Source organism: Corvus kubaryi, unplaced genomic scaffold (assembly GCF_017639235.1).
Source record: "Corvus kubaryi isolate FWS band 111438036 unplaced genomic scaffold, C.kubaryi_AGA036_p1.0 133, whole genome shotgun sequence".
NCBI classification, from domain to species: Eukaryota; Metazoa; Chordata; class Aves; order Passeriformes; family Corvidae; genus Corvus; species Corvus kubaryi.
In genome coordinates, this window is record NW_024580667.1 from 22,932,221 (window position 1) to 22,944,484 (window position 12,264).

At 40.6% G+C, this 12,264-nt stretch overlaps 1 protein-coding gene across 4 annotated transcripts in view; it reads left to right on the forward strand.

Moving 5' to 3' along the window:
- The first annotated feature begins 111 nt into the window (after positions 1–111).
- The window catches only part of TMCO3 (transmembrane and coiled-coil domains 3), a 33,133-nt gene continuing 20,980 nt past the window's right edge, over positions 112–12,264 (forward strand). For 2 of the 4 annotated variants that reach the window (XM_042039225.1, XM_042039236.1), the window contains exons 1-5: positions 112–284; positions 2,890–3,432; positions 7,995–8,174; positions 9,840–10,031; positions 10,835–10,963. In XM_042039225.1, the coding sequence (XP_041895159.1) occupies positions 2,986–3,432; positions 7,995–8,174; positions 9,840–10,031; positions 10,835–10,963 (948 nt within the window). In that variant the 5' untranslated portion in view covers positions 112–284; positions 2,890–2,985. The remainder of the gene's footprint in view (positions 285–2,889; positions 3,433–7,994; positions 8,175–9,839; positions 10,032–10,834; positions 10,964–12,264) is intronic. The other 2 variants (XR_006017891.1, XM_042039210.1) reach the window with 2 other exon arrangements.

Consider the following 12,264-nt stretch of genomic DNA (forward strand, 5'->3'; position numbering starts at 1 on the left):
CGGCGCTGGGGCAGCTCCGGGGCCGCGGCTCCGACTACAACTCCCGGCGTGCGGCGAGAAGCCGCTGCGACGCTTCCCGCCGCGAGGCGGCGCTCGGAGCGTGGGTCCCGCCCGGCTGCGCTCCGAGGCGCCGCCCCGGCGCTCGGGCACCGGCGAGGGGCGGCCGCAAGGACGGGGCTCCTCGGTGCCCTCCGCCAGCGGCCGCCGCCCCCTTACACCCGTACTCGCCGCCCTGCGATCCCGCCCTTCCCGCCCCGCCGCTGCGGGCCTTCTCCGTCCCTCAGGTGAGCGTCGCTGCCGAGAGCGCCGGGCGGGGCGGCCGCCTCTTTTCCCCCATCCTTCCGCCGCCGTGAGGGAGAGGGAGCCGGGCCGGTCGCCGCCGCGCTCACTTGTCTCCTTCTGTTCTCCCCTTGTACCCCGCTGTCCGCCCGGCCTTTCTCAGGGACCGGCGCCGCGAGCTGCCATCGCGCTCAGGTGGGGACCGCGCCGGGGCGGAGGTGCCGGGCGGGCACGGCCCCGGCTGCTCTGCGGCTCCTGGGGCGGAGCTGGGATTGGTAAAGGGGGCGAGTGGAGGCGAACCGACAGATGTGGAAGGACCCGCAAGAGGGTCCAGAGGCAGGGCCCAGTATTATCAGCTTGATGAAATCTGGTGCTACAGTGTCGTGTTCAGGAAGCAAAAAGGGGGAAGATGAGCTGTAATCCGGCAGGAAGCAAACGCTGCTTAAATAGGGGCTCCAAACGACAGTAGTTCCCTCTGATTTGATACTTACTGGTGATGAATGGAGAGGAGTGTTAGTTTTTTTGCCTTTTTTTTTTTTTTCACTCAGCATCACATCATTTATTTCGGTATGTGAGGTCTTTATTCCCTTAAGAGCTTTTGGGCACTGCCCCAGGTGTCACTCCTCTAAACAGTTTTTGCTAGCTGAGTAAAAAGCACTGAAACAAAAATGTCCCACGTCTGAACCGCGGTGCTAAGTTTGTACTGCGCAACAGTGAGTGAACTTTGCTGGCATAAATCTCTGCTCAAAATTTTGTTATGTGGTTTGATGTACCACATAAGACAGGCAGTAGAGTCTTCTACTCTCCTTGGATATACACTGGGTTTTTTCTTCTCCCTCTTTCTTGCAGAAATAGGTTGTAATACATATTTAGAAAAATCTCTGCCCCAAGCCTACTAAACAGGAAGAGTATTAGTTTGTATATATGAAGAAATACTTCCTTAAATTTCACTCTAGAACTTTGCCAGTTGGTGGGGATTGTTATTTTCCTGATTTCTTAAAAATAGTAAGCCCCACAGCTTTATCAAAGTTCCGAAATGTTTGTACTTTGTTATTTTATTGACATTAGACTGATGCGATTTGCATTTGCTACTTTGGTTGCCCTTTCAGTTCTTAATTTTAAATGTTTTAGCTCTTTGTGTTGTTAAACCCTAGCCCACAGTCAGCTATTAGTAACTAAATACTTTGGCCTGCATTTCATGCATTGAAAAAAGAAATAAACCAACCCAAAGACAGATTTTTTCATTTCTCTCTGAAACAGACATGGGAGGGCATTTGTAAAATTAAGGTAGTGCATGACTGTGTTTGCCGTGTTCCCTTCCCATCAAATCATAGAATGGCCTGGGCTGGAAGGAGCTTCAAAGACCCTCTGGCTCCAACCCCTTTGGGCAGGGACATCTTCCACTAGATCAGGTTGCTCAGGGCTCATTCCATGTATTGACGATCGCTGGCCCAATTGGATACCTGGGATTGTGACTGCTACTGCATTGTGGGAAAAGAAGATTCTCTGTTAGGCAGACTGCTTCCAGATGACTGTGTCCATGTGTTGGTTCTTGATTAAGGCTGCTGGCCCAATGATCAAGACTATAAATAAATTTTTAGGGAAATACCTGCTATGTTGGTGATCTATTAACATGTTGCGTATGATGTGTGTTTTTAGAATGCCATGTACAGAGTTTTATATATTGTTATGTGTAGCTTTGTGGTATGTGGGTTTTTTTGAGGGGTTTTGTGTTTGTTTGGATTTTTTTAAAAGAAAATGTAACTTTGTTATTTTACAATAACATCAGTATTTTGCTCTAGGTTCTGAGGGAAGGAAATTAGTTTTTTACTTCTATCCTGCTTGGTGTTAAAATTAAATACAGCAGTCTTAATATGGATCTTCAAGTAGTTGTTGGAAAATGAACTTAAGAATGAATTGATTTAGTGTTTTTATAATTTACTTTAAAATCTTGAAGATCCCTAATAAGTTTTGAAGTAAAGTACCTCAAGGCCCTGCAGCCTTTCAGGAGAAGGAGGTCTTTGATCCAAACTAGTAGTACCCAGAAGTCCAGGAAGGTTTGCTGTTCTTTCTTCCACAATTATGATTTATAATGTAATCTGATTCAGTTAAGCTTTTTTTTTTTTTTCCATTATGTTTTGTTGAATGTGTGTAGTTGAGTTTGTTAATGCTTCTGAGACTTTATAAATAACAAATGATTATGATACAAAGTTTTAGGATAGGTTTGAGAAGAGACAGAAGGTTTACTGATAGCTAAGAATAATGAGTTCTAGTGCTAGGTTGAAATGCAGCCTATGACATCATGGCCTGATATTTTTAAAGGCTTTTCTTTCATGTAAGAAGTGCAGATGAGTACCATGTGAAGTGACTAAGCTTACCAGTCTCTGCTTTAAAACAAGGTGTTATCTAGGAAACAGTCAAGGGGAAAACAAAAATCTATCAATAACCTCGGACTGTTTCTTGGTTTTCGTAAATGTTGAGTGAAGAAGACCATATGTGTTCTGTTAAAGATAGTTGTGCAGGAGGCCGTCTTGGATTTATTTTCTACGTTAGTTTGATCTAATGGCCCAACATTACCACGTTTGATAGCTGGTTGGTTCTGTCTTGCAGCCTAGTGTGCATACTGGAGATGCAGAAACCATGTAGCAGAAAGCTTTGAGCAGCTGTGGATTACCAGTTTCTCCCAAGAGCAATATAAAGTGAAGAATGAAAGCGACTGGATTGATTTCCCTGTGGACATTGGTTTCACTGCCTTGTGGCCCGTTAGCAAACCCTGCAGAACGTGAAGATGTAGTGAAGCATGCAATAAAGCTGCACCGTGGGAAAGGAGCTGTTATCACTCAGAGGAAGCAGTGGGTGTTGGAGAGCTGCAGAAAACTGTCTGGTCTTCTTCGCCAAAAGAACGTTGTTCTCAACAAACTAAAAAATGCCATAAGAGCAGTTGAGAGGGATGCAGGACTGTCTGATGAAGAGAAACTTTTTCAGGTGCACACCTTCGAAATTTTCCAAAAAGAGCTAAATGAAAGTGAAAACTCAGTCTTTCAGGCAATCCATGGCCTCCAGAGAGCTCTACAGGGTGATTACAAAGATGTTGTAAATATGAAAGAGAGCAGTAGACAGAGACTGGAGGCCTTGAGAGAAGCTGCAATTAAGGTTGGTTTCCCCATGTTTGTTACTAGAATATTCATATTCTACTTGTGATTTTAATTTTATTATGGTACAGTTTCAGTCTGTTTTAATAAAAAGGTATCTACATAAAACTTGCAATGTTTACTGTTGAAAATGGATTTTGAATGAAGTATTTGTTCTCATTAGTAAATTTACAAGTAATTCTTAAAACTTATTAGCAGTCAATACTTCTTATCTCAAAGCTAAGCATAGTTGTAAGACCTATGGCAAATACTATGTTAAAGGGAAAGGAATATGAACAGGGAATCCGTGCACATAGCACAGTTGCACTAGCCAAGCTAGTGGGACTAGCTGAGTGGAAATAATGCCATCACATCGTGAAATACTGACTGGTTTTTCCATTTTAAATGAGAATTGCTAAACCAAAGTCCACAGTTAAAACAGAATGACTTGCTGCCTCTCACTTCTGTGTTTGTATAGATATGGGTCAAATGGACATGCAAATCAGTAGATGACTGGATTTTTAAAGTCAGTATTGCACTCCTAACCTAAGAAGTGCAGGTTTGAAAAGCAGTGCTTCCAAGAAAGAGCCAGCTGAGATAACTTTGCCAAGGAAAAACACAGATGAGTAACAGTTGAACACAAGTACTTAATGGAAAATTTGAGTTCCCATGTCCCATTAGGTTGAGCACAATCTGTCACTAGGTAGCGTTCAGACTATGTACTGGAAGTCTCCCATTGAGAGAAAATGTAAGTTAATTTATTTGGTATTTAAATTGGTTTTTTCCTTGCTTTACCCCTCAACCACTGGAGGAATATATTAAGAATTTTCTTTGTTTTCTGTCTTCCGAAAGAAGAGGCTGCCCCTGTACAAGGGACCAAGAGGAGGAACAAAAATGTAATTGGCATTTAGCATTTGAGTTGTTAGAGTCTCTGAAGGGCATTTGTGCTAAGAGATGTGCAGATCTTGACAGGTGAAGATGGAAAGAAATTATGTGCAGGAAAGGTATCCAGTGAATTGTGCCAAGATAGGCTGGTGGAAGTAGAAATTAGGATGCAAACTTGGCAGACTGGTGTGGTTCTGTGCAGTGGAAATGAAGACTGAATTACAACAAATTTGAATAGAGAGTAATTTGGATCTAGGTGTATTCCAATGAACTGCTTTATATGATTTGTATATTGATACTCTATGGTAGTGGCAGCCTCTGCTGCATAGAAATGTCATAGAAATTGTCATAAGCTTTACTTGATTTTCCAGCTTTTTTCTTTCTTGGAGTTTGTAAAGTAGCAGCAGTGAGGCAGTCCAGAACCTTCTTTCCCATTTACCTAATTCTTGGTAATGTTACTGTAAAATAATAAAGTAATTTATCCTTGAACTTGAGAATGGTGCTTCTCCTAGAAGGAGGCCTGTGTGTACAATGATGTGTTTTAGAAGTGTGTGCTATGAAAACCTGACTTTTGCAGAAGTGGATTGTGCAGGCTTTTTTTGTATTATCAAAATACTTACTTAAGTGAGCAATCTTTTGCACCTTCCTTCTTATGCCGTGCACATGGTTATTTAAACAGAATATTTGTGGTTATTACCTTGTAATTGTTGTATAAAGGGAAGCAAAGGATATGGAAAAATGCATGCCAAAAAGATAAAAATTGCATGAGGTACATTTGTTTTGGACTTGTTCTTATGTTGTAAGACACATATTAGTCCAATTTTGTCCCAGTTTCATTTTAACTGTAATGATTATTTTGTTGGTATACTCATAGAACATCTATTTTTAAACAGTGAGTGAACCGAAAATACAAATAACTGTAGAGGGTGCTGGACTCTTCCCATTATTTTATTTCTGTTGAGCTGAAGTGCTTGGAAGTCATTAGTGCTGGGGTATATTTGTACGTCTGATGCATTTATTGCTGGTTCTGCTGCTGTGAAAAGATGTAGTGGAATCATTCATGGTGCAGGGCAGGGGGAAGTAAGAAAGAAGCACTGAAGATGGTTTCTGCCTTCTTTTGCTCCAGGATCCTGTTTGGAAGTTCAGGAAAAACCAACAAAATCTTACCTACTTTTTAATTAGCTTCTGATTTCTTGGATGCCTTCTAATCAGACATGGGTGGAAAAAAATAACTTGCAAGTAGTGCCAAGATGCAACCTCTTCTGAATGTGCTTTTGTCATCTCTGATTAAACAGTAGAGAGCAACAGCAACACTGCATTCTGAATCAGCATTTCCCCAAAGTCTTACTTAATCTTACTTCATTTTGCTCATGTGTTTGTAGGTGTTCCTGTTAAGTGCACAATCCCTATCTGTATTACTTTGCTTAAGGGATTGCTTGGTATGTACCTGGTGATCATGTGTCTCCAATCCCAGCCTGAATTGCACAGCAGTGTTTGTACTGAGATGCACTTCCGCTTAGCATGTAGCAGGTTGTTTGAATTAACTTGTGCTTTTTATGGACACCATTCCCTGTGATTGTCCCAGTCTACGGCTGTCACACTAGTCTGTCAGTGGAAACAGATGCCACTTTAATAGACTACAAAAACCTTTGTCTCCATTAATTGAAGAAACATGCAGCTAAACTCTGATTTTTTTCAAAGCTTTTCTACCTTGCTATTCAGGGAAAGTTAACTTCTTTGAAATTAGGGAATTATTTTTTATGTAGTTTGCCTCTAGCTCTCTTCAGCTTGTTTGTCTTGGCAGACAGAAAGGACTGAGATGGGCTCCTTGCACCCAAAACCTCTTCCATTTTTGAAGGGAAAGAATCTAATCATTATCAATTTCATCTTGTGTTCTAAGTTGTTGCTGAATTAGCAGGGAATCTGCAGCTCATACGGGGGCTGTTTCTTACATCTTTGAAGCAATGTCTGCTAGCAGAGAGCAACAGATAGGAAATGTTTTTCCTTGAGGCTGTATGAGAGTGACTATGTCTCCTACTTATGTATTGCATAAGAACTAATAGTTGACATTGGGCCAAACACATTACTAGTTACATTCTTCCCAGCTCCAGTTATTTTGGGATCTGGGTAACTTTCACCATGATGGTGTAACTGTGATAATTCTAAACACCAACAGACACCAATACTGTGGTTTCATCTCAGTCAGAGGCATTCCTCCGACTGTCAGGATTTTAGAAGGGTTCGGCTACAGTTACTGGTTGTACTGAACATATTCTTGTCTTGGCATCAAGGAATTGATTAAATTAAGTGCATGTTCTTGCAGGTTCCAAGGGGAAAAATGTCCATCTGCAAATGTGTGGAGGAGAAGACACTCCAGTTATTTAAGCGTAGGTGTTTAGGACCATTTCATAAGCTCAGGTTATTGAGGATATCTGTGGAGGGTAGGCAGATAAAACACAATCTATGGGAGACCTATGTTCTCTGATTTCTAACTGGGTGTGGCAGGGGCAGGGCATCTGGAGACAAAAACTTGTGTTTTCTGGGAATTGAGTCAGACCTATAGATTGCTTGCATTTTTTTGCCTGTGTTTTTTCCTTTTTGATAATATTTGCTCTCTAAAAGAACAGCAAAAGGGTCTCTCATCCAAGTATTCTCAGCATCCTGAATCTAACTGAAAGGAAGGAGTGCTGCCCTTGTGTATGTTTCCTAATTCATAGCTGTTCTCTCAACAATCTTTAAAAGAATGGAAGCATATAAAGGAAAGTCTTTTTTCCCCAAAAGCCTAAAGTTGTTCTCTGTCAAGACACAAAGTATTCTGTTTGGTTACTGTCATGGTAACTACGGAAAAGATACAGTGTTAGGCCCAGTAGTGATCAGTAAATTAAGCTTTTTAGTTCTCGGATCTGAAACATCCAAAGAGAAATGAAACATCGTAACTTTATCAGGGACCTTAGTGAAATATTTTCACACCATATCAAACCATATGAGCATATTTTCTCATTTTACTTCTGAAACCTAGTAATTTCAGGAGCTGTCAATGCAAGTTGATAAGAGGCCCAAACTGAAATAGGGGGAAAAGTCATATGTTTTAATTCTGATAGGAAGAGTGCTTTTTGGGAAACATGAACAGGAAGCTTGGCTAGAGTGATTGGCTGCTCATCTTTCTTCCAGCTCTTTTTTTTTTTTTCCCTGTTTCCACAGTTACTGTAATTTTTTGAAAACCATAAACAGACTTCTTCCTATGTTTATAAAAGGGCTTATAAAGTTAAGATTCATTGTGCTTCACATCTAATTTGTTTGTTTGTTGTAGATAGTATAGCTATGCTTTCAAGGTATTGTGCTTCCTTTCTAAAGCATGAAGTTCTAAGCCTTTTTGGCTTTGAAATGTTTCCTAGAGTTTCTCAAAGTAAATTCTTTCTCGTGTTTTCTGGATCAGAACCTTGGGGCAAGTCTACTGTTTAAAGGATTAGAAAACGCAATTGGTGGATATTTTGTTTGGTTGTTGTTTTTCTTGCCCACTTATCCGGTGAAAATTGGCACAACAGAAAGCAATCTTTAAATATCTTCATGAAGTCTATATTGCTTTTGCAATTCCCTGCTAAAATGTTTAGTGTCAAAAGAAGCATATATTTATGTCAAATGTTTTTTCTGCTCAAAGGCCTGGCCAACACTTTATCTGTGTATTGTAAAATTCAACAGGAAGAAATGGAATATGTTGAACTCTTAGCAGCAGAAAAACACCAGGTTGAAGCCCTTAAGAACATGCAGCACCAAAACAAAAGCCTGTCGATGCTTGATGAAATTCTGGAAGATGTCAGGAAGGCAGCTGATAGATTGGAAGAGGAAATAGAAGAGCATGCCTTTGATGACAACAAATCTGTAAGTGATGCTTTACACTCAGTCATTTCACTGGAGTGCATTTATTTATAGTTGGTGTTTGCACTGTGTGTTTCTCTTGTCTTATATAGCTGTTAGGATTTTAGTGATTGGTAAAGAGTGAGCAAACAGGAGTAATTGTTCCTTTTTGCTAGTGATTTCTGTGGTTTTGATTTGAAAATCCTCCCTGCAGCTGCCACTTTAACAAGAGACAAGTGTAGTCCATCTCACTGATACAGCCCATGAGAGATATGGCATCTCTGTGGTGGTGGGGACTGTGATGGTTGGACTTGGCAGGATATGGAGTTACCGTGTTAGGCATTGTCTCCACTTTTTCATTTTCTTAAGAAAGTTACGGGAGAGCAAGAATCCTTGCAGTTGGTTTTCACAGTCTGGGAAAAGATATATTGTTCAAAGGAAAGACCTGAAATGTGTTTGTGGTGTTACTTTCTTCACATCTGCCTTCCTCTGCTTTTTGTGCCTTGGCCTACCTGCGCTGATCCTTGTTTTATGTTGCATGATGGGACAGTATCCTTCAGGTAAGGCTGTGTGTTTCTAGAGCCAGCAATGTGTCAGTTTATTCTGTGTCCGATTTTGCCATCCTCAAACAGATTGGCCCTGTTTGCATAAACATGGATTACAGTTTTTTTGGCTTCTGCTCTTGGGAGGTTTTTGTTGATTTCCAGGTTGACTCCTGAGGTAAGCATAGCTCTTGAGTTCTGCTGAGGAGGCAAGACCAGTTTCTCTATGGCAGAGAGCCAAGCCGTGCGTTGTTTTGTTTGTTTGGGGTTTTTTTGTAGTAGTAGTGCTCGAATCGAGAGAAAGCGACAGCAGCTTTTTAATTTTCGTGCGCGGCGGATTTCGAGAGCGGGTGTGCCCCGCGGGAGTCGCACCTGGCAGCGCCCGCGGCGGGCGGGGCCGGGCCGGGCCGGCGGCAGCGCCCTCTCCTGTTCCGCCGGGGGAGAGCGGCCCTGTCGGGAGCCGGGGCGGGCGCTCTCCCCCGGCGCCTGGGAACGGGCAGAACGCCCGCCATCTCCTTGCTTTTCTGCTTGTAGCTCCATCCATGAAAGAAAAGGAATCATGAAATGCAACCTGGAGGACTACGTATTTCTCCGTCATTGCAGGGAACATTCTTTTAAACTAAAACAGTGGAATTTTAGAATAGAGGAGCTTTAATACAGTAATCCGTATTCTGATAAAGATACACAAGCTTCTATTAAAATATAGCCAAATGGAGAAGTGTAGCAGGTAAAAATGAAAAAAAAAATCTGCACTACAACCTGTGTTCAAGAATTGCTGTTTTGAGAAAGAAAATCGTGAAAATAACTAGATAGAAATAGTTCTTATAATCTCTCCATCAAGTTTACAGGATAGTGACCTTTTCTTGACCTGGAATGCAGTCTTTAGTTCAGATTTTCGTGAACTCAATATCACTTTGTAATCTCCAAGTAGTTTTGTTCAAAGTGATAAGATGTTACTTTTAAAGACATCACGTTTTGATTAAGAGATTGAAAGACTTTTAGAGAAGAAACCTGCACTATTTTTAGTCTGTGTCAACAAGTTCTGTAGAAACTTCAAGCACAGCTAATAGTCTTTCCCTTCTTATTATATGCTTAATTGACTCCCCTTTTTTTGTTTCCTTGATTATTTGTTTTCTTTTTCTTAAAGGTTAGAGGTGTAAACTTTGAAGCAGTTTTAAGGGTGGAAGAAGATGAAGCCAGCTCCAAAAGAAATGCTTCAAAAAGAGAAGTAGAAGATGACTTAGGTCTTAGTATGCTTATTGATTCCCAGAACAATCAGTATATCCTTACTAAACCCAGAGATTCAACCATTCCTCGTGCTGATCATCATTTCATAAAGGTAATAATTTTAGAGACATTCTTGTCCTTCACCTTTGGGTTTAGTCCCCCTAGTTTGCATGTCAGTACTACTTGGTTGGAGTGAGTATAGTTTCAGCATTTGTCTCTCTGAAGTTATCCCTGCATTCATGTCTCCCCTATCTATGATGATGATTTGGCTATGTGTTCCCTGCTCTTAGGATTGTCTTCACAAGATTGATCATGAAGCCACATGAATTCTCTCCGGTTTTATTCAGCTTAATCTTGTTTCACCTTTGGGGCACTGTCCCTTCTCTCAGACTGCAAAGTTTTAAAGCTACTGCTTAATAAGCCACTTGCATGTTGTCAATAGAGAGAATTTATCTGGTTGTGCCTTGTGATGAAAAAAGGGAGACTGGAAAATACATAGATGTGGTAGAGTTTTGATTGTACTTGTGCTTCATATAGAATAGCTGGATTGGGATTTTTGTTTTAATTATAAAACCCCAAAACAGTTCTGTTTCACCATCTTGTTTTAATGCAAGGTGTCATTCCACTCAGGAAATTGCCTGCTTTCTGTAATATATTTAAAATGTTTATGAGTTGATTAAAAGTCTCCCAGTTACTTAAGGTCGGTACCTCATCTGCTTCATCTGAAAAACTGCTGTGCTTACTACCTGCAACAGCACTGAGGTTAATTTACAGAGGTTTTGTTTTCCTTTCACAGGAAGTAGTCTACATTTAATTTTACAGTGCTATTTATCTTTTGAAAGATAATAGTCTTCAATTTCATCCCAAATTTGTGTGTCCTTTATACTAACGCCTTTGTAAATCTTACGTATTTAGGATATTGTGACAATAGGAATGTTGTCTTTGCCATGTGGCTGGCTGTGCACAACAATAGGATTGCCAACCATGTTTGGATATATCATCTGTGGAGTACTCTTAGGACCCTCAGGACTAAATAGTATCAAGGTAAGCATGCAAGTTACTTCTTGACTGATTTAATTTGTTGAAGTCTTCAAAAGTAGTTTTAAAAGAATATGGTGTTGCCAACCTCAAATGTACTTTGAAAAAAAGATATCCCCAAACCTGAACCTTCGCAAGAGGAGGCCTTCAAATTTTATGTCTTTGAATCATTTTGTTTTCAATCTTTTTTTCTTCTGTAAAATTATGACAACTGTTGAAAGTGAAAACCGAAGGTTGTGTGTTGTGGAAGTTTTATGTCAGGTTTTTTTGTTTCTTTCTTTCTTTCTTTTTGACTTCAATCATAAAGCATCACGATTTACAGCTAAATTATTTAAATGACATAAAATATACAGAACCTTGCAAAAAGTCAGTGTTAACAGTGGAGGAAGCATTTAAAACAAATAGTTCCCCAAGTAACATAGCTTGGCTTTCTAGAGAGTTATTTTGCACCTCTGTAGTGCTTTCATCCACCCTAGTCCCCCTATTCCTTTCCCAGTACCCTGCCCACATTCCTGAAGTCTTTTGAACCTTTTTAGCTCCGTCACGTGTACCCTGATTACTGGCTCCTGTGAAACCTTGAGCTGTGGTTGGCTGGACATATTTTGATTAGTGCTCTGGTGTGCTTTAACAGATTGTTTAGCCAGCAGGCAAAACAGAACACGTTAGGGCTGCACGGTAATGTCTGCTTAAGTTGCACGTGTCTATTGCATTGATATCCGTGAAACCACTTGGAACTGTCTTTGCAACATCTGCTCTTACATGGGCTTCTGTTGGAAATGACTGTTGGGCTCAAAAGTAAGTAGGGATTAGTAGAAATTCTAGGATTTTGTTGATCTTATGTTAGAAGAGATTAAATAATCTCAACCTCTGCATTGTACATAATTTCTGGGTGGAGAATGTCTGGAAAGTTTCACCACTTAGACTGAGAATCAAGTTTGTAAGCTTGGCATTAGAAAGAGACCCAACAACAAATTTTCAGAGACTTACATTGCAGAAGATGATGTGGTCAGAACAGATAGAAAAGTTTCTTTAGGACAGTTTAAGTGAGTTGCCTTTTTCTTGTGGAGCTGTGATTAAACATTATTCATCTGGATAATACTCATGTTGACTGGGTCTCTTGTGCTTGATCTCTTCTGCATTTCCTAAAAAAGTTGAATGTCCAAGGAACTGAGAAGGCCGGCAGATTCTAATCTGGCAGAAAAGATAGTTTCTGTCCCCACTTCTGTAATTGATGATAAACCTTTTCTTCTACTCTGCCCTGTAAGTACATAGAAAAGAAATACTAGGTTTTTAAAATAGAATAGGGT